Below are 20,464 nucleotides of genomic sequence, written 5' to 3' on the forward strand. Positions count from 1 at the left end.
GAATCAATGATTAATAAACTTCCAAAATAGAAAGTAACAGGCTCAGATGGAGTCACTGGTGAATTCTACCAAACATTTAAGAAATACACTTTTACCAATTTTCAATAATCTCTTTCAGAAAACAGAGTCAGAGAAAATACTTCTTAATTCATTCTATGAGGCCTGCGTTAGCCTAAAACCAAAATCAGACAAAGACATGTGAAAACTGATAAAGGAAATCTAAACTAAAATTGGATTCAGGAAGTCCTGTAGAGGAAGCTCTCACGTTATACCACAAATTGAAAGATGTCAGTTACTCCAAACAGGAAGACATCAGTTACAGATCCCAACAGGAAGAGACTTACTTTGCACTCCCAGAAAATACAGCTACTTTAGTATTCCAGCAGGAGCAAGGAGGATTTTCCTCTTGCCCAGCAACAAGTCTAGCCAATGGAAAAGCTGCAGCTCAGTCAACAAGAAACCATGGTCATCCGAACTCTTACTTTCCTCCAGTGAACTTTCATTTTTCTCTTGCTGATGACTTCCCTGTCCCACCTTCCTTTCTATAAAAGCCTTCCATCTTGTATAACCCCTCATAGTATCTCTCTGTTTGCTAGATGGGATGCTGCCTGATTCATGAATCATTTCATAAAGCTAATTATATCTTCAAATTTACTCAGTTAAATTTTGTTTGTTAACAGACATTACAAGGAAAGAAGATTAGAGACCAATATCTTGCATGAACATAGATACAAAAATCCTCAACAAAAATATTAGCAAATTGAATCCAACAATATATAAAAAGAATTACATACTACTACCACATGGGATCTATCTCAGGTATACAACGCTGGTTCAGTATGTGAAAGTCAATTAATGTAACCAATCACCTCAACAGGCTAAAGAAGAAATATCATATGATCATGTCAATAGATGCAGAAAAACCATTTGACAAAAATCCAAGTCCCATTCTTGATTAAAAATTCTCAGCAAACTAGAAATAGAAGGGAACTTCCTCAACTTGATAAAGAATATCCAGAAAAAACCTACAGCTAACATCACGTTTCCTGGGGAGAAACTAGAAGCTTTCACACTAAGATCAGGAACAAGGTAAGAATGTCCCCTCTCATCATAACTTTTCAACATCATACTGGAAGTCCTAACTAATGCAATAAGACAAGAAAAGGAGAGAAAAGGTATACAGATTGGGAAGGAAGAAATGAAACTCTCTTTGTTTATAGATGACATGATTGTCTATGTAGAGAATGTGAAAGAATCAACAAAAAAATTCCTGGAACTAATAAGCAATTATAGCAAGGTTGCCAGATACAAGGTTAATATACAAAAGTCAGCTGCTTTCCTATATAACAGCAATGACCAAGTAGAATTTGAAATTAAAAACACAATACCATATTAGCACCTCCCAAAATGAAACAGTTAGGTACAAATCTAAAATAAAGTACAGGATTTATATGAAGAAAACTACAAAACTGATGAGCAAAATAAATAAATAAATAAGCAAGTAAATAAATAAATAAATAGCTATACCATGTTTATGGTTAGGAAGACTCATTATTGTCAAGATGTCAGTTCTTCTCAACTTGATCTATAGATTCAATGCAAGCTTAATCAAAATTCCAGCAAGTTTTTTGTTGCTATTGACAAACTGACCTAAAGTTTATATGGAGCAGCAAAAATCCAGAATAGCTAACACAATATTGAAGGAGAACAAAGTTTGAAGATTGACACTACTCAACTTCAAGACTTATTATAAAGTTACAGAAATTAGGATGGTGTGGAACTGGCGAAAGAATAGACAAATAGATCAATGAAACAGGATAGATAGCCCAGAAATTGTCCCACATAAATATATTCTTAATATATGGTCTTTGACAAAAGAGCAAAAGCAGTACAGCGGAGCAAAGATAGTCTTTTTAACAAATGGTGCTGAAACAACTAAACAGCCACATGCAAAAACATGAATCTAGACACAGACCTTACACCTTTCATAAAAAATTTACTCAAAATAGAACACAGACCTAAATGTAAAATTCAAAACTATTGGGGCAGCTGGTGGCTCAGTTGGTTAGAGCCACAGGTTCAATTCCCGCATGGGATGGTGGGCTGCACCCCCTGCAACTGAAGATTGGAAACGGCGACTGGACTTGAAGCTGAGCTGCGTCCTCCACAACTAGATTGAAGGACAAAGACTTGGAGCTGATGGGCCCTGGAGAAACACACTGTTCCCCAATATTCCCCAATAAAACTTATACAAAAAAACCCCCACAAAAACTATAAAACTCCTAGAAGATAACATAGTAGAAAATCAAGATGATGTTGGGTATGTCAATGACATTTTAGATACAACACTAAAGGCACGATCCAGGAAACAAATATAGATAACCTGTGAACAACACGGGGGTTAGGAGTACTGACCCCTGTGCAGTAGAAAATCTATGGAAAATACTGTTTAGATCTGCTGTTGGTTGAAATTGTGGATGCAAACATCGGGGATATGGAGGGCCAACTGTATATTTATTGAAACAATTCATGTATAAGTGGACCCACACAGTTCAAACCCGTGTTGTTCAAAGGTCAACTGTAATTAATAAGCTACACTCATTAAAATTAAATTCTTCTGCTCTCTAAAAGACAAAGTCAAGAGAATGAGAAGACAAGCCTCAGACTGGTAGTAAATATTTTAAAAAGACATCTGATAAATGACTGTTATCTAAAATATACAAAGAACTTTTAAAACTCAACAATAAGAAAATGAATAACCTAATTTTTCAAAAATGGGCCAAAGCTGTTCATAGACACTTAACCAAAGAAGATACACAAATGGCAAATAAGCATATGAAAAGATGCTCTACACCATATGTCATTAGAGATATGCAAATTAAAACAATAGTGAGATACCGCTACACATCTAGTAGAATGGCCAAAATCCAGAACACTGACACCACCAAATGCTGGTGAGGGTGTGGAGCAATAGGAACTCTCACTCATTGCTGGTGGAAATGGAAAAGGGTACAGCCATTTTGGAAGACATTTCGGCAATTTCTTACTAAACTAAACATACTCTTACCATATGATCCGGCAATCTCATTCCTTGGTATTTACCCATAGGAACTAAAAACTTATGTTCATACAAAAACCTGCACATGAATGTTTACAGCAGCTTAATTCATAACTGCCAAAACTTGGAAGCAACCAAGATGTCCTTTGGTAGGTGAATGGATAAATAAACTGTGCATATTATTCAGCCCTAAAAAGAAATGAGCTATCAAGCCATGAAAAGACATGGAGGAAATTTAAATGCAAGTGAAAAAGGTCAATCTGAAAAGGCTACATACTGTATGATTTCAACTATATGGCATTCTGGAAAAGGCAAAATTACAGAGACAGTAAAAAGATGAGTAGTTGCAGGAAGTTGGAAGACAACACAGCCTGCCTGTGGAATTTATGTCCAGATTAAAGAGGGAAAAAACTTGTCTGTGAGGTTCCAAAGACAGACCCAGAACCAATAAGCGGAAACTCAAGCAGACAGGTGTTGTCTCAACATAAAAGGAACAGTTAAATCCTTAGGGGAAAGGGAAGGATTGATAGGCAGAGCAGAGGATTTTTAGGGCAGTTAAGCTATTTTGTATAATCTTATAATGATGAATACATGTCATTATGCATTTGTGGAAACTCACAGAATGTACAACATCAAGAGAGAATCCTAATGTAAACTATGGACTTTGGGTGGTAATAATATTTCTATGAAGGTTTAGAAATTGAAACAATTGGGCCACTCTGGTGGGGATGTTGGTAACGGAGAAGGCTGCGCAGGTGTGGGGGCAGGGAGTAGATGGAAAATCTCTATACCTACTGCTCAATTTTGCTGTGAACCTAAAAAAATAGTAAAAAATTCAGAAAACAAAACAGCTCTTCAGAGCAGATGCAAATATCTAAGAGTGGGGAAGCAGAATATAAGCGTTTCCTAAATGTATGTGACCAAATTTCCTAAATGCATGCAAAATCCTTTGATGCAGAGCATTTTTTGTAGGACTAAAAGCTAAAAAAAATAATATATAGACATTCCATTTTCATATATGGAAGTAAAGAAAAGAATTTTAATTACAAGTGATTGCCTTTAGTGAGCAGTGAATCACAGGAGGATGGGGTCTGTTTGTTTTGTTTTCTGTAATAATTCTTGTAGATCTATTGTTCCTTTAAACTATGGACATAGAGTAACCCTTAAAAAGTGTTATGCAGTTTAAAAAACAAAAGCTAGGTAATAAAGGATACGGTGTGGCCCATAGCTTTTAATCTCTGATAGCTTTTATTGTTAACATTTGAAGGGACTATAAGGTAACTTGGATTAATCCTGTCATTGTACAGGTGTGAAACTGAGGCTCAGCCAAGGTCCAATTGAGAATCGTGGCACAGTGATCAATAAAGACGGTTATAGCCTGGCCAAGAGCAGGAAACGAATACAAAGTTAGTTCCCATTTTTCCTAGGCTATGAAATTGAGGCCAAAGATGGGATACCAGCTCAGTGACTGGAGAAGAGACGGTCGGCATCGGTTAAGTGGGGTAGTGAGGCATAGTCAGGAAGCTCCCGCTGCTGTGGGTCTGCTAGGTATTGTTGAAAAGGCACCTAAGTGGTATCTAGAATGATGTGGGGTAAACCAAGCAGGTCTATAGGATCTAGGGGGCATGTCATGAGATTTGAAAATGTGATTAATATTTTCGCCAAGATGTTCATCTATTTTCTTCCTCATTCTTGGAGCTTAGGTGCAAAGGCCCCTGTTGATTAATCTAATGACACTAGGACTAAGCAAACCCAAAAACTGGCCAGGGATAGATGCAGATGATGCGTTCAGAGAAATCATGTGACAGAATCCTGATGAAATGCCTCAACTGACAGGAAATGACTACTTCCACTTTGGGAAAGATTTAACTGTTCCTTTTATGTTGAGACAACGTCTGTCTGCTTGAGTTTCCGCTTATTGGTTCTGGGTCTATCTTTGGAACCTCACAGACAAGTTTTTCCCCTCTTTAATCTGGACATAAATTCCACAGGCAGGCTCTGTTGTCTTCCAAAGGTTATTTGGAGAGGAAACTATGGCTGGCCTTCCCTTCTAGCTCTAACATTCTTGGATATGGGTGGAAACACACTCAACTTCTTCCAAGAAAAAGACTCCCCTACTTCCATGGGGACCATTCCAATTGCTCAGACTTCCCTAAAGAATATGGAGTCTCTGCAGAGTAACAAGAATAGGTTTCATGCGTGTATCTTAATTTACACAGAAGAAAGAGTATTTTTCTTTATAATTACCCCATTGGGAGGCTGTATATCTAAGGGGTAGCTCTTTTAGAGTTACCTTCATAGAGAGTTTAGGAAATGGGAAGAGATAGGAATAATCTACAGTGATTACCCACCCACTTCAGCTACCAGATTTTGCTTTGAATCAAACATTCATTGATTGGTCTCCAAGTTCAGTCTCATAGTACCAAGTTTACCACCATTAATGATGTTTTTAAAAAATCAGAGCAGGTTCATATGTATTTGAGTGGTGGCAGGATTACTATAATGCTGGGAGGGTTCTGGAAGGGAATCACGCTACACGTGGAGCACGCTGAACTGGAAAGGATGAGTATTATTACAAACTGGGCCAGGGAGCTCCTGGTACTGCCCTGCCTTCACTCCACCCTCATGTCCCAGTTCTCCGAGCCTAAGTTCACAGAATACCTACCCAAGTTTCTTTGATTGTTTTGACAGGAGAGAAACCTCTGAAACTGTATAAAATGCCAAAGATAACTTTTTTCTAAAGATCCTATTTTAAGTTTACACATGGACGGGGGCTATTTATTGGTGCAAGGCAAGAGAAAGCACAGGCACTAGGGCCTGGGGCTTGTTGCCGCTAGTACGTCATCTGCTCTTACCTGTGGGGGCCTGCATGGCTGAGCTGGGGATGGTGGCAGCATCTTGGGGTACAGTGCTGGTGTCCGGTTCAGGGGTGCTGGTTGTTGGTGAGGTGGGTGGTGGGTTCAGCAAAGTCCGAGGTTTCCTCTGTCAAAATGGATGGGGAAAAGTTTGCTACCTGTGATAGGTAACTTGTCTTCTCATTCCGCTCTTCCTAGCAGTCAATTCACCCATGAAACAGAAGTATATTTGTAGGTGGGACTGTGTTTTATGTATGTTTTCCACACAGCATCTTGCCTAAAGCTGTATATACAGTAGATGCTTAGTAAAAATTTTCTGAATCTATGTACAAGGTTCTGGGCTTCTATACAACCAAAGCTTACTTAGTTCACTTTTTTTCATACTAGATTCAATATTATGATTTGAAGTTCTTTATTAGTTGGGCAGACAAATGCAAAAATGGGGGGGAAAATGCTGTGGCTGAGGACTACTTTGACGTTGCTTTGTACTTTTCGTCTTTCTTGAAAAACGGAAATGAACCTTCCCCTAACTTACAAACTACTTTCCTCTTCCTGCCTCTTCAGTTTATTACCTGCCATTTATTACCTTCAACCTTATACTGTAGTCATCTCTAACTATATTACTTCTCTAAAAACCCTGCAGTTTTACCTGGTCTACACCTTAATAATAATAAACCACCCCTTCTGCTTGAAATGCCCTTTCTTTTTTTTTATCTTACAAATATCTGTTTATCCAGGAAGTATTTCTAGATTTCCTCTAGTTACGGTCTCTTTGCTGCTCTCCCTGTACTTTGAATTGTTGCATTTGTCACAATTATTGTCACTATGTATTTATATCCTGGTGTACCTTGTTAGCCTGGGACTCTTGGGGAGTCTGCTTCTGAGTACCATTCCTAGCATGGTACTTGGCATATAGTAAGTGTCAGTGAGTGTTTTTCAATGAAGCATACAGTATAGAATACCAATAATGGGGAAGTAATAAAAATGATTTGAGAGACATCTAGTATCTCCTCTAAGCTGGTCAGGACAGTCTCTGGGGGAGAAAGATCTCAGAAGGTTCTTTCCAAAGTTTTCTAAAAGCCTTTCTGAATGCAAGGAAAACATAATCATCACCGAGGTACATAAATCCCTTTTTACTAAATGTCACATAGGATAGGTACACTTCTGGGAGCTGTATAAACCTGTTTGCCTTCTAGGAGCATATCCTCTAAAGAGATAGCACCAACAACAGCAAGCATATACTATAAGACGGCCTTGCCTGCGAAAGTAATCATAAAAACACTTATGAAACATGCAAAGCATACATGGGACATGGGCATCTCATATTTTTTGATATTACTAAAAGTAAAAACCCAAATAAGCAATGAGTCAGAGAGGAAAGGAATACCAGTTTAACTTTACTGAGTTGTAGGGTCCCTGAAGGAATAATCCTGGTAAGAGGTGCCCAAATATTATAGAAGAAAGCAGAAAGATGAAATTATCTTTTCACCCGTTGAGGTAGATACAATTACATGTATTATATCTATTCATATATTACCTCATCTCCATTTTATTGGTGAGAAAACTAGGGCTTACAACCTTATTTATGGAAGCATTTCCAAAGTCACAAAGGTGGAGATGAGATATAAACCTAAGTATGTCTGGCTTTAAAGTCTATGTTCTAGTCACAAGACCACTTTGCTTCAGAAAGGAATAGAAGGGTTACGGGTTAAGGGGAAGGATATACACTTCTAGGAGCAAGCAAAAAGGACAGGAAGAGGAATTAGGGAGTCAAGTGCCAGGCCATAAAATACAAGATGAGAATTATTGTTTTCAAGAGTGTTGGAAAGAAAGAGGACTTTGGCTACCATGGTTAAGACTGCCCGCGAGCAGAGGCAATCATAGAATCATAGTTTTGAATGATCTTAAAGGCCATTTAATCCCCAACCATCCATCCATCAAATATTTCTACTTCACTGTCCCTGAAAACATCCCTCCCATAGTGTCATCCAGTTCCTGCTGAAATACCTCTAGTGACAGGAGATCACTATTTCCACTTTGGGAAAGATTTAACTGTTCCTTCTATGTTGAGACAATGCCTGTCTTCTTGAGTTTCTGCTTATTGGTTCTAGGTCTGTCTTTGGAATCTCACAGACAAGTTTTTTTTCTCTTTAATCTGACTGTCCTCAAGATGTTGTCATATCATCAAAAGCACAACTTCTCTGGCCTTGAAATCTTTGGCCTTCAGCCTCTCCTCCACAACATGAGAATGAGAAGAGAATAATGGAAACAAAAATGAATCAGAACCTGGGTTAGGGGTTAGTGGTAGTAGGGCAGGAGCATTATGTGTTACACTCAAAGATCAGCATGTGGCATTGAGAATTTAAAGCCAATAAATAAGAGACAATCTCAACTGTAACATCACTAAAACCATCCATCTATCTGTTCTGCATACACTGAACATCTCCCAAGAGACTGAGATTTAAGGCACTGCAGGAGAAAGAAAGAAGAAAAAGATTAGGTTCTCGACCTTGAGGAGCTTGTATTCTAGAAGGACTGAAGTCAGCTGGGGGTAATAAACCAAACAAAATCAACCAACCAGTCAGCCAAGCAACCAATCAACCCTAGGGAAGAATTTATGAGATTGGAATGGAATGCCCAAGAGAACTGCGTATCATCTCCATGTTAGAACTCAGGTAGTCTAGCTCAGGACGGAGCTGCAGAGGAATCCTCTGACAGTTAGGAACTGAATGGAGAAGGTGACGCCAAAGGAAGCCCTCAAGAAGTAGCTGAGAACTTCCTTAGGGAAGACATGCATGAAAAACTAGTCATGACTGTACTTTCAGGAACAGTGGTCAGTGAAGCTTGACTCAGGAGTCTTTTCCTACACTAGAGGTAAGTGTTATCTCCCTCAAGAAATATGAGAGAGTAAATATGTGGTAGAAGAGCAGTGACCTTGAAACTAGAAGACCTGGGGACCCATCTCTGTAGCCTTTGCTGTTTATTAGCTACGTGTACTTAGGGAAATCATTTCACATCTCTATGTCTCAATGTACTTAACCATTAAATAACATAAACATTACTCATCTCCTAGAGTTTTGTGAAGATTATGTGACATGTATGTAATGGTGTCTGATACAGCGCCTGAAACTCAGTAGATATTCAATATTTTTTTTCTTTTAAAGAAGGGGAAGGAATAGAAAAAGGACATTTATAGAGCCAATTTTCTCTTTCTGTTCACATGCCTGGGTATCCACTCGAGGTAGGTTAGCAATTAGGAGCACAGCCTTCCATCTATGGAAGACATTAGACCAGAATTCCTTCGATGTGAGTAACTTTCAAAGTCAAAATTTGTTTCTTATCCACACCATCGTATGTTTAATATTACGAACTCCCAGTTAAGTAGTTAAGTAGCGATGACACTCTAGGAGATTCCTCTTAAAAGCTTACACAAGTGAGAAAATAGAGCCAGATGTGCCCCTTTCCAAGATGGATGGATATGGATGAGTTACTCCTTTATAACCCTTTATCCCTCTCTGGGAAACCCATATTTTTACCTACCTTACTGCCAGGTTTGGGACCCCTCTTCTTTGGGAATTTCAAAGGTTCAGCTGACTTGGATGGGGTAGAGATGGGATGGGGGATTAGAGGCTTAGGTGTCCGGCCCCGCTTCTTTCCTGGTTTACGCCCCCTCTGTCCTGGTTGATGCTCTAATACAGTTTTGGTGCTGCTGTGGATGCTGGGCTTCTCAGTGTTCACATCAGATGCAGGATAGGGACTCTTTGGAATCACAACTGCAAGAAAAAGACTCATTCTATCACCCCCTCCTCCCACCTGCATTCCCATCCCAGCCCAAGAAGAAAAAAAGACTTGCTACTTCCACTTGGGTAGTTTTATCCCAAGAAACTTGTTTCCTGGCATCTGACCTAAATGTTAGAAAATCTCAGAGGAGAAGTAAAGTTAGATTGGCTAGAACTGGAAGTTTTAATTATTTCTGGCAGATGCAGAAAAAATATTAACATTTTCTCCCCAAGGCATCTAGTTAAAGTATATAAACAGAACCACAGACTTAGAGATGTAATAACTCTTAGAAGCCTACAATCCTTTCCTGCTAGGAATGAAGATCTGAGGCTCAGAAGAGGAAATGAGGCCTTCCTCAGATTACACAGTGAGTTGGGATGAGGACCTATGTTTTGAAACTAGGCTCTTCAACCAAGTCAGGCATTTTCTACATCGATCTACCTAATGTTTTAGTGAGATTATTGCAGTGAAAGTAGTGAAACATATGGAAATACATACATCTGACAGCATCTCTCCTTACCTTAAAAATCTTTGCTTCATATTATCTTTAAGGTAGTTCAAATTCTGTATTCTGGTATCAAGGACTTTTGTGACTTTGCCCCTGCCTTGCTCTCCAGTTATATCTGATGTCATTTCCTGTCACCTGCCTCCATGTTCTGGACCCACTATTTTCTGAACACCAAGTCCTTCAGGTATGTGGTGTTCTCTATTCTTCCTGCTCAGGTATACATCAACACTCACTTTTCAACACTCAGCTCCGGGGCCAACTCTTATTGAGGCCTTGTCTGACTACACCCCAACTAAGTCAACCCTCTCCCAAATCATTCTGTAGACATCTATGTTAGAGTACTTTCAATTTTACTGTAATTATTCATCTTCTCCTTAAACTGAGAATTCTTCAAGGTAAAGGATATCTAATTCATTCTACAAATAACTATTGAGCACTTACTATAAGTTATACACTGTTCTAAGCCTTGGAGATAGATCAGTGAACAAAAACACAGTTGGAGCTCTGATGGAGCTTACCTTCTAGTGGGAAGACAGAACATAGACAAATAAATACACATATAATGTTAAGTGCTAGGTAAGTACTACGATTAAAACTAAAGCAAGGTAAGGGGATAGAGGGGTGAGGAAAGTCTTGTTTGAAGAGGTGACATTGCCACAAAGCTCCCAAATGAAATAAAGGCAAAAGATCTGAGGAAAGAGCCTTTCAAGTAGAGGGTACATAACAAGTGCAAAAATTCTGAGATGGGAACATGTTAGTGTGTTTGAGACAGAAAGGAGGTCAGTATGGCTGGAACTGAGTGAGCAAAGGTGAGAGTGGAGAGGAATTAGGTGAGAACGGGGGTAGCACTAAGATCATGTAGGACTTTGTAAACTGTGAAAATGAACCTGAACTTATTCTAAGTACGAAGGGAAGCCACTGGAGGGTTTTGACAAAGGGAGCGGTAGGATATACTTAAAAGGAACATTCTGGCTGCTCTGGGAGGGGGGAGGGCGGTAGAAGAACTGGGGAGACTAGTTAAGAAAACTAATTATAGTGGGCAGGTAGAAGGTAATGTTTTTATGCTCCAGGTAGGATGTAATAGATTATGGCAAAAACTAGAAAAAGTCAGATAAATTATTGTGAAAAACACTGCAGTGTTGTAGAAATCACAAAGATTAGATGAACTGCAATTCCAGACCTGGAGGGAAGGGCTCCTGAGGTAGCTGACACTGTTTTCTTTTCTGAGGGCACTGGCCAATTGGCAGCATGAACTGAGCATTCGTCTTGGCCTGTGCAGAGGGGCTCTACTGGAGGGCAGAGAAATCGGAGAGGGTGTTGTGACAGATTGGAACTTGAGGAGCTCCATGTGTGTGGCCAATTTTCCCCAGGGGACATTTGCTGAGTTCTAAGCCTACACACTGGAACTGCGAAGCAGCTGAGAGCTTCTAAAAGGCAAAATGAAATCTCCCTTTTAAGAGACAAGGTTTTAAGAGACAAGGTCCCACTAGAAGGAGGATGTCTACTTCAAACACAGAGCTCATCTCCTCTTCGTGATATATGCCATATTTTGAAATTTTAAGAAAAGTGAGAGGTCAAAGAACTAAGCCCCAAACCTCTCAAAGGTAGGATGATCTCTTGCAGTTTTTTAAGGCTGAGGAGATGGAGACCTATTAGGTTGTCAATCAAGAGCTCAAGCGGCCCATGTCCAAAGGAACAGGGATATTTTCACTGGGTACAGAACTCTATGTTGGCAGTTTACATATTTTAGCCCTTTAAGGACTATATAGATGCGTATGTGCGTGTGCATGCGTGTGTGTGTGTGTGTGTGTCTGCCAACCTAGAGTTCTATACCTAGTGAAAATATATTCCAAAAATGAAGGTGTATTAATATTTACAGACAAATCAAGGCTGAGAGAATTTGTCACCAGCAGATTTAAACTGCAGGAAATAGAAAGGAAGTTCTTCAGGCTAAAGGAAAGTAATCCCAGACGGAATGATGGAACTGCAGGAAGGAATGAAGAACATAAGAAAGGGTAAATATGGGGGTAAATACAAAAGAGTATTGACTATTTAGAACAAGAATTTCAAAAAATAGCCTGCTGGGTTTGTAATATATGTATTAGTAAATTATATGAAGTAATAGCATAAGGGATGGAAGTATGCGGTAAATGGTGCCAAACTTTGTTAAAAGTTTTACATTATTTGGGGAGTGATTAACAGTGCTTATTTGAGGTAGACTTTAATATTAGGTTGGTGCAATAGTAATTGCAGTTTGAAAGGTTAAAAATAATTGCAAAAACCGCAATTACTTTTGCACCAACTTAATAAGTCCAGGATGACTATTTAAAATGAATTAAAAGAATTACACAAGAATGTATCACTAAAAGCTAAGGAGAGAAAAATAAAATAATACAACACATTTAATCTAAAAGAAGGGAAGAAAGAAGGAATAAAGACATGAGGAAGAACTCAGACAAAGACAAAACAAAAAGGAAAATGCAAAATGGTAGACTGAAATCCAAATAAATAATTACGTTAAATACAAGTGGATTAAGTAAAATAATTAATAGGAAAAAATTACAATACCAGGCCAAAAAAAAGTACCCCAAGTCCCAAGTATATCTATTTATAAGAGGGTCTTGAAAAAGAAGGACACTTGAAATATAAGGACATAGGAAGATAAAAACAAACAGATGGAAAAACATACACCCTGTAAACATTAACCTAAGGAGAGATCATGTGGTTATATTAATATAAGACGAGGCAGTCTTTAAGGAAAGGAGTATAACTAGACTAAACAGGAAAATTTCAGCAAGATAAAATACAGTCATGTGCCACTTAACAACAGGGAGACATTCCGAGAAATGTGTCGTTAGATTTCATTGTTCTGCAAACATGACAGAGTGTACTTATACAAACCTATTGCTCCTAGGCTACAAACTTGTACAGCATGTTACTCTAATGAATATTGTAGGTAGTTGTAACACAGTGGTAAGTATTTGTGTATCTCAACATATCTAGACATGAGTAATGTGTGAGTAATGTGTTGTGCTCTGATGTTACGATGGCTATGACGTTAGTAGGTGATAGAGGAGTTTTTCAGCTCCATTATAATCCTATGGGTCCATTGTTGAGTGAAACAATGATATGGGGTGCATGACTGTAGTCAATTCAAAAGGAAGCAAAATAACCTTAAATTCCTATGTACCTAATAACACAAAATATATAAGTAGAAATTTAAAGAACTGAAAGGAGAAATAGACAATTACAAAATTAAAAGCTGGAGATTTTAACATGTCTCTCTCAGTAATTGATAGGTGAAGAAGCTGAAAAAAATAAATAAAGATAGGAAAGATTTGAATAACAACCAACTAATAACATAAATAACTAAATACTCTATCAACCTAATTGACACATATAGGACACTACACCCCATCAATGTAGAATACATATTTTTTTCAAATGCTAATGGAACATGTGGGGCAAAAAAGCAATCCTCAATAAGGTTCAAAGAACTGAAATTATACAGAATATGTTTTCTATCCACAGTGGAATTTAAATAGAAATCAACAACAGAAAATTAATTAGAAAAACCCCAAATGCTAAGAAATTAAGTGACATATACTTGTACATAACTCAAATGTCAAATAAATTAAAATAGAAATTAGAAAAATTTTGGAATTTAAAATTCATAAAAATATGACATATGCAAATGTGTGAAGTTTAGCTAAAGTAGTGCTCAGAGGGGAAATTTATAGCTCTAAATGCTTATATTAGAAGAGAAGGAAGGTTAAATATCAATGATCTTATATTTTAAAAAGCTAGGAAAAGTGCATCAAACTAAACTCAAAGAAAGTAAAAGAGAATAATAGATATGAGTGAATAAGTCAGTGAAAAAAGAAAGCAGACATATAATAGTGAAAATTAACAAAGTCAAAGTTCTTTGAAAAGATAACCTTTTAACAAGCCTGATCTAAATATAAAGAAAATACAATCTACGAATATCAAGAATAAAAAATATCCTTTAGACATTAAGAAGACAATAACAGGATATTACAAATAACTTCACATAAATAAATTTGAAAATTTAGATAAAATGGCCAACTTCCTTGAAAAACACAAAATATTAAAATGGACACAAGAAAAAACAGAATATGAAGAACCCTATATGTAATAAAGAAATTGCAATTGCAATGAAAACCCTTCTGCAAAGAAAATTCCAGATGCAGATGGCTTCACTGGTGAACTCTAGCAAATGTTTAAAGAAGAAAGAAATAGTAACAAGGGGTCCAAAACCCCTCTAGATAAACAGAGGAGGAGGGAACACTCCCCAACTCATTTTATGAGGACAATGTAACCCTTCCACCAAAATATGACAAAGATATTACAAGGAAACAAAACTATAAACCAGGGGTGTCCAAACTGCGGCCCGCTGGCCCTTGGTGAAAAACGTTGAAAAAAGTTTGGACACCCCTGCTATAAACTAATGTCCTCATGAACATAGATGCAAAAATCCTTAACAAAATATTAGCAAAATGAATCCAGTAATATATAAAAAGGATAATTAATGTACTATGACTAAGTGGGTTTTATCTTAGGAATACAGAGGTGTTTAACAATAGAAAAAAAAATCAGCTGAACTCATTACATTAACAAAATAAAGAAGAAAACACATATATCATCTCAACAGATGCAGAACAAGCATTTGACAAAATTCAACACCTATTCACGTTAAAAACTATTAGTAAACTAGGAATAGAAGGGAATTTTCTTATAGAAAATGGCATCTATAAAAAAAAAATCTATAGCTAACAGCATAGTTAATGATGAAATATCGAAGATTTTTTTTTACTGAATTATGGAACAAAACAAAAATATCCATTATCACCACTTGTATTCATCACTGTACTGGAGGCAAATGTAGTAAGGAAAGAGAAAGAAATAAAAGCTATAAAGGTAGATTGTAAAGAAGTATTATTTGCACATGACTTGATCTTTTATATAAACCACCCCCTCTCACCTATGGAATCTATTAAAATAAAAAAAATGAGTTTTGAAAGGTCACTAGATGGAATTTAATACAAAAAAATCTATTGTATTTCTATATATATCAATTAGAAAATAAATGTAAAAAACCCTAAATCAAATATTCAGTGAAAGATGTGCAAGACATTTACACTAAAAAGTATAAAACATTCTGAGAGAAATCCAAGAAGTTCTAGATACCTGGCCATGAAAGGATATATCACATTCATGGCTTGGAAAACTCAATACTGTTAAGCTCTCAATTCTCATCAAATTGATCTATAAAGAGCCAATGGAATTTCAATCAAAATCCAAGCAGATTCTTTTAAATGTGTGAATATGTCTGTAAATTGACAAGTTAATTCTAACTTTTATTAGGAAATGCAAAGGCTCTAGAATAGCCAAGTCAATTTTGGTGAATAACAGCAAAGCTCATATCAAGACTCATTAAAAAGTTATAGTAATTAAGACATGTTTATTGGTGTCAGAATAGAAATGGATCCATGGAGCAAAACAGAGAGTCCAGACATAGAGCCACGTATGTACAGTCATCTGGTTTATAATAAAGGTGCCCCTTTAATCCTGTGTGTGTGCGTATATGTGGAGAAAACATAGTCTCACCAATAAAATGTGATGAGTCAAACAAATATCCATATGGAAAAAAGATGAGACCTGAACCCTCCACTTCACACCAGACACAAAAAATTAATGTGAAAGGTAAAACATTAAACTTCTAGACGAACATAGAGGGGAATATCTTCAAAACTTTGGGGTAAACAAAGATTTATTAAACAGGACACATAAAGCATTAATTATAAAAGACTGACATCTATGCCTTCATTAAAATAAAAAAAATTCTATTCATCAAAAGACAATATTAAGAAAAAAAATCTAGAGTGGGAAAAGATATACAAAACACATACATCAGAAAAGTAACATCCAGAATATATTTAAAAATTCCTAAAAATCTGTAATAGAAACATGGACAATCCAATTTAAAAAATGAGTAAGACTCGAAGAGCCATGTCATAAAAATGAATATACAAATAGCCAATAAAAATATGAAAATTTGCTGAACATTATCAGTTATCAGAAAAGTGCAAATTAAAAATATGTAGATGATATAGTATAGAAATGTATACTTAAAACCTATATAATTTTACTAAGCAGTGTCACTCTAATAAATTTAATTTTAAAAAATCTAAAAGAAAACAGGAAAAACAGAAGAGGAGGAAAAAAATACGAGACTTTACATCTTCACCAAAACTGCTAAAATTAAAAGAAGTGATAATACCTAATATGGTGAGGAATACGAAGCAACCAGAACGCTTGTACATTGCTGGTGTGTAAATCACTTCAAAAAACTGCTTAGCTTTATATCCTAGCACCCAACAATTCCACTCCTTGGTATATGCCCGAGAGAAAGGAGTGGTATGACTACCAAAAGATAGGTACTAGAATGTTCACAGTAGCATTTTTTCAGAAGACTCCCCGGGGGGCATAACAGGCATTATCTAATAAATCTGAAGGTGTACATACCCTATGATTCAATCTTAGGAGTAAACTCCAGAAAAATTCTTGAACATGGACACTAAGATACGTGTAAACAAATGCTCACAGCATGTTATCTGTAGTAACTTAAAACTTGAAATGACACAAATGGCCATTATTGGTAAAATGGATTTTTTAAATGTTATGTAGTTAGTTGTTTTCAGAGAATGGTCTGGGAACCCTTGGGTGTCCTTGAAATCCTTTTGAGGGTCTGTAAGGTGCAAACCATTTTCATGATACTAAAACATTATTTGCCTTTTTCACTCTCATTCTCTCACAGTGGGGTTTTCCAGAGGCTACACGTGAGATATGGAATGTATGCTTGTATATTATTGTTTTAAAAGCTTCTAAGTTTTAATTTCTAATACAGTGATATGGATAACCCACATAAATAAAGGCTCTTTGGGGTTGTTAAGGATATTGAAGTTTCCTGATACCGAAAGGTTTGAGAACCACTGATCCATAATTATAACCACTTCCTTGCCCTTCCTTTTCTAACACATTTGCCTAGAAAAAAACCCAATCCAACCCTCTGCTTATTCCATGCCTAAGCCTGAATAACTAAACATGCCAAATGATTAACTGATTACTATAAACCCTAAGACTGCCTCATATATCTTCAGTAACAGATCATGACATCTGAGCAGGGTAGATAGGTAAGTGATTTACTTTGGAATTCTTGCCATTATACGAGAAGGTGCTGCGTTCTTAGATGGTATCTAGCACATGTTTGTAGACTAAAAAAAGGAAAAAGATATAAGAGAAGAACTGAGCAGGGCTTTACTTGGCCTTCTAATGTCAGAAAAAATATATTTTTCCTTCACTTCTCCCTTAAGGATGGACATAAAAGTCCATTATGCCAACCAGCAAACAAGTTGCTGTCTCTGGCCTGAAAGATCTGGACAGAAGCTAACCAGTTAAACTTAACAGTTCTGAAAAATCAGGGCACACAGGTCATGTGTTAAGTAGCTAGCATGGAAATTAAGCTTCATACTAATTTAAAAGCTTCTTAATAATGTATTTCTTAAGCTACCCTGAGGGATTCCAAGATTTGGAAGTTCTTCCCACCAGGAAGCCCTGTCCTGCCATATCCTAACTTAATTATCCTAGTTGAAAAAAAAAAAAAGGGTAATGTCAGGGGACCAGGGATCTAATTTTAGTTCTGTCCCTTATAGTGTGATCTTGAGTTTGTCATTTAAACACAATCATTTTTTTTATTTTTCCAAACGTAAATAGTTAAATAATTTAATGACTGTCCTACTTCAGAGAAAGATGAAAGATCAGAATATTCCCCAACACATTTTGGTGCTACTAAGGTAGACAGAATTATGCCTTTAATCAACAATACTTTGTCAAAATGCTTATACAAGTAAAAAGACTTGGAGGAGAGACTGTGCAAGGGAAGGGCAGAGGACAAGGAAGACAGGCAAGCAAGACTTGTCAGGCAAGGTTTCATAGTAAGTGACATTTTAACTAATCTTGAAGAATGAATGGATCTTGCATTAGGAAAAATGCAAGGGGGAGGATGAGTAAGGTTACTTCAGACAGAGGAGAAAGTAGGTAGAAAGGTGTGGAGCTGCAAAAAAGCATGGTTATATGAGGACCTGTGGGTACTTCTGTGTAGCTTAAGTCCATAAGAAGGAGAAAGAGGTAAGGCTAGAGAGAGATGCTGGAGTCAGCTTGAGAAGAGTCCATGCATATTACATTTAAGGAACCTGCCAGCTCTCATACACAAAGACTCTGCCAAGAGACATAGGGTGGGTACTATGGTCCTACACATGGAAACCGGCACGGTGAGGTTCACTGTAAAGGCAGCACAGCTACGGCAGGGTTGCAGCATGTGAGTGTGTACAACTGGTCTCCCCTCCCTGACAAACAGCTGATCTGTGCACATATGTGTGTGTCTAATCCTTATTTTCTTGACTATAACAATGATCAATAATGTCACTAAAAGGCAGACAGAAACTGTTATGACCAAGAATGGAGAAAGTAAGTAGTTTACACAAGGATGCCCCCTAATGATGGAGTTAATTTTGTTTAAAAGGAACTGGCATGTACTGAGCACCTCCTATGAAAGAGGTGCTATACTATTTGCAATGGCAGTGTTTACAATCATCATTGCCAATAAAATTTACTAGGGTGCATAAAAAGCAGTACATACTGGCAGTTAAAACAATGGGCTTTGAAGTCTTGCCTATGAAGCATATATAATTATCTCTAACAGATGAGGCGACTGTAACTCAAGTAACTTGGCCAAGGTCACGTAAGTAACAAGGCAAGGTTGGAATTTCAATCTAGCATGCCTAACTCCAAAGTCCTTGTTCTTCCCATCATAACGTAGAGTTTTCCTCTTATTAACTCAAATTCATTCATTCACTCATTTGGTCATTCATTCATCCAACAAACATTCTGTATTGAGACTATATCATGTGGTAGGCTCTCTAGTATGAATCAGAGGTATAAATAAATAAAAAAGGTCATCTCAGATGGTGATAAGTGCAATGAAGAAAATAAAACAGAGCAATGTGATAATCATTGAGGGATGGTCAAAAAAGGCTCTTTGAGAAGGTGACACTGGCGCTGAGACGGGATGACAAGAAGGGATTGGACATGGAGCAAAGGAGACGGCAGGTGTAAAGGCCCTAAGAAAATAATGAGCTTGACTCGTTTAAGAAACAAAAGGAAGGCCAGAGAGACTGTCGCAGGGTGAATAGAGGAAATATAATGGCACAAGATGAAGTCAGAAAAGCGGGGGGGCCAGGCTTTCGGGATGATGGTGTGGACGTGATCTAATTTACTTTGGAAAAAGAGCACACTGGATACTGTGTGGAGAATGGATTATAGGAAGGCAAGAATGGAAGCAGAGACATGAGTTAGGGTAAGAAAACAATGAGGAGCCTAAGAAATTGAAAAAGAAGAAGCAAAACACTACCTATTTGCAGATGACATGATGTATAATACCTGGAAAGCTCTAGACATGTGACATCTAATAGACTAAGTACTAGTCACATACAGCTAATTTGAGCACTTTGAATGCAACTAGTTTAAACTGAGATGTGTTGTAAGTGTAAAATACACACTGGATTTTGAAGATTTAGTGGGAAAAAAAAAAAGTAGAATATTTCATTAATATTGCTTTATACTGACTACATACTAAAATGGTAATATTTTGGATATTATGGATTAAATAAAACGTACTGTTAAAATTAATTTTATCTGATTCTCTTTACTTTTTTAAATGTGACTAACTAGAAAATTTTACATTACAATATACCTCAAATTATATTTCTATTGGACAGTGCTTCTCTAGAGAATTTATGAAAAAGTTAGCTCAGAAAGTGAAAGAAATCAGCAATTGTAACAAGATATATAGCTAACATGCAAAACTCAATAGCTTTCATATACTCAAGTAATATCCAGTTAGAGGATGTAATGGAAGGGAAAACCCTGTTTACAACATTATCTAGAAAGAAGTATTTAGAAATAAAGATAACAAGAAATACGCAAAATTTATAATGAAAAAAATTACTACTGGAAGACATAAAAGTGGACTTAAACAGATAAAAAGGCATCCTTTGTATATCTGTCACCAAGTTATTAGTTCTTGCTAAATTAATTTACAAATTTAATGCAATCAATAAAAACATCAAGAAACCTTTTTTTTTCGTCCTTCTGGAGCTAGACAAGTTGATATTAAATTCATAT

The 20,464-nt window shown here is 36.9% G+C and overlaps 1 protein-coding gene across 13 annotated transcripts in view; it reads right to left on the reverse strand.

Annotated features, from left to right (window-relative positions):
• SCMH1 (Scm polycomb group protein homolog 1) overlaps positions 1 to 20,464 on the reverse strand; it is a 145,183-nt gene that overhangs the window by 28,556 nt on the left and 96,163 nt on the right. For 12 of the 13 annotated variants that reach the window (XM_074334515.2, XM_019737138.3, XM_019737137.3 and 9 more), the window contains 2 exons: positions 9,454 to 9,686; positions 5,914 to 6,040 (listed from right to left, as the gene is read on the reverse strand). The exons of the other annotated variant lie outside the window; for it this stretch is intronic. In XM_074334515.2, coding sequence (XP_074190616.1) covers positions 5,914 to 6,040; positions 9,454 to 9,686 — 360 coding nt within the window. The remainder of the gene's footprint in view (positions 1 to 5,913; positions 6,041 to 9,453; positions 9,687 to 20,464) is intronic. 13 annotated transcript variants of the gene reach the window in all.

The sequence above is a fragment of the Rhinolophus sinicus genome, chromosome 14 (assembly GCF_057876585.1).
Source record: "Rhinolophus sinicus isolate RSI-liver-muscle chromosome 14, RSI-T2T, whole genome shotgun sequence".
NCBI lineage: Eukaryota > Metazoa > Chordata > Mammalia > Chiroptera > Rhinolophidae > Rhinolophus > Rhinolophus sinicus.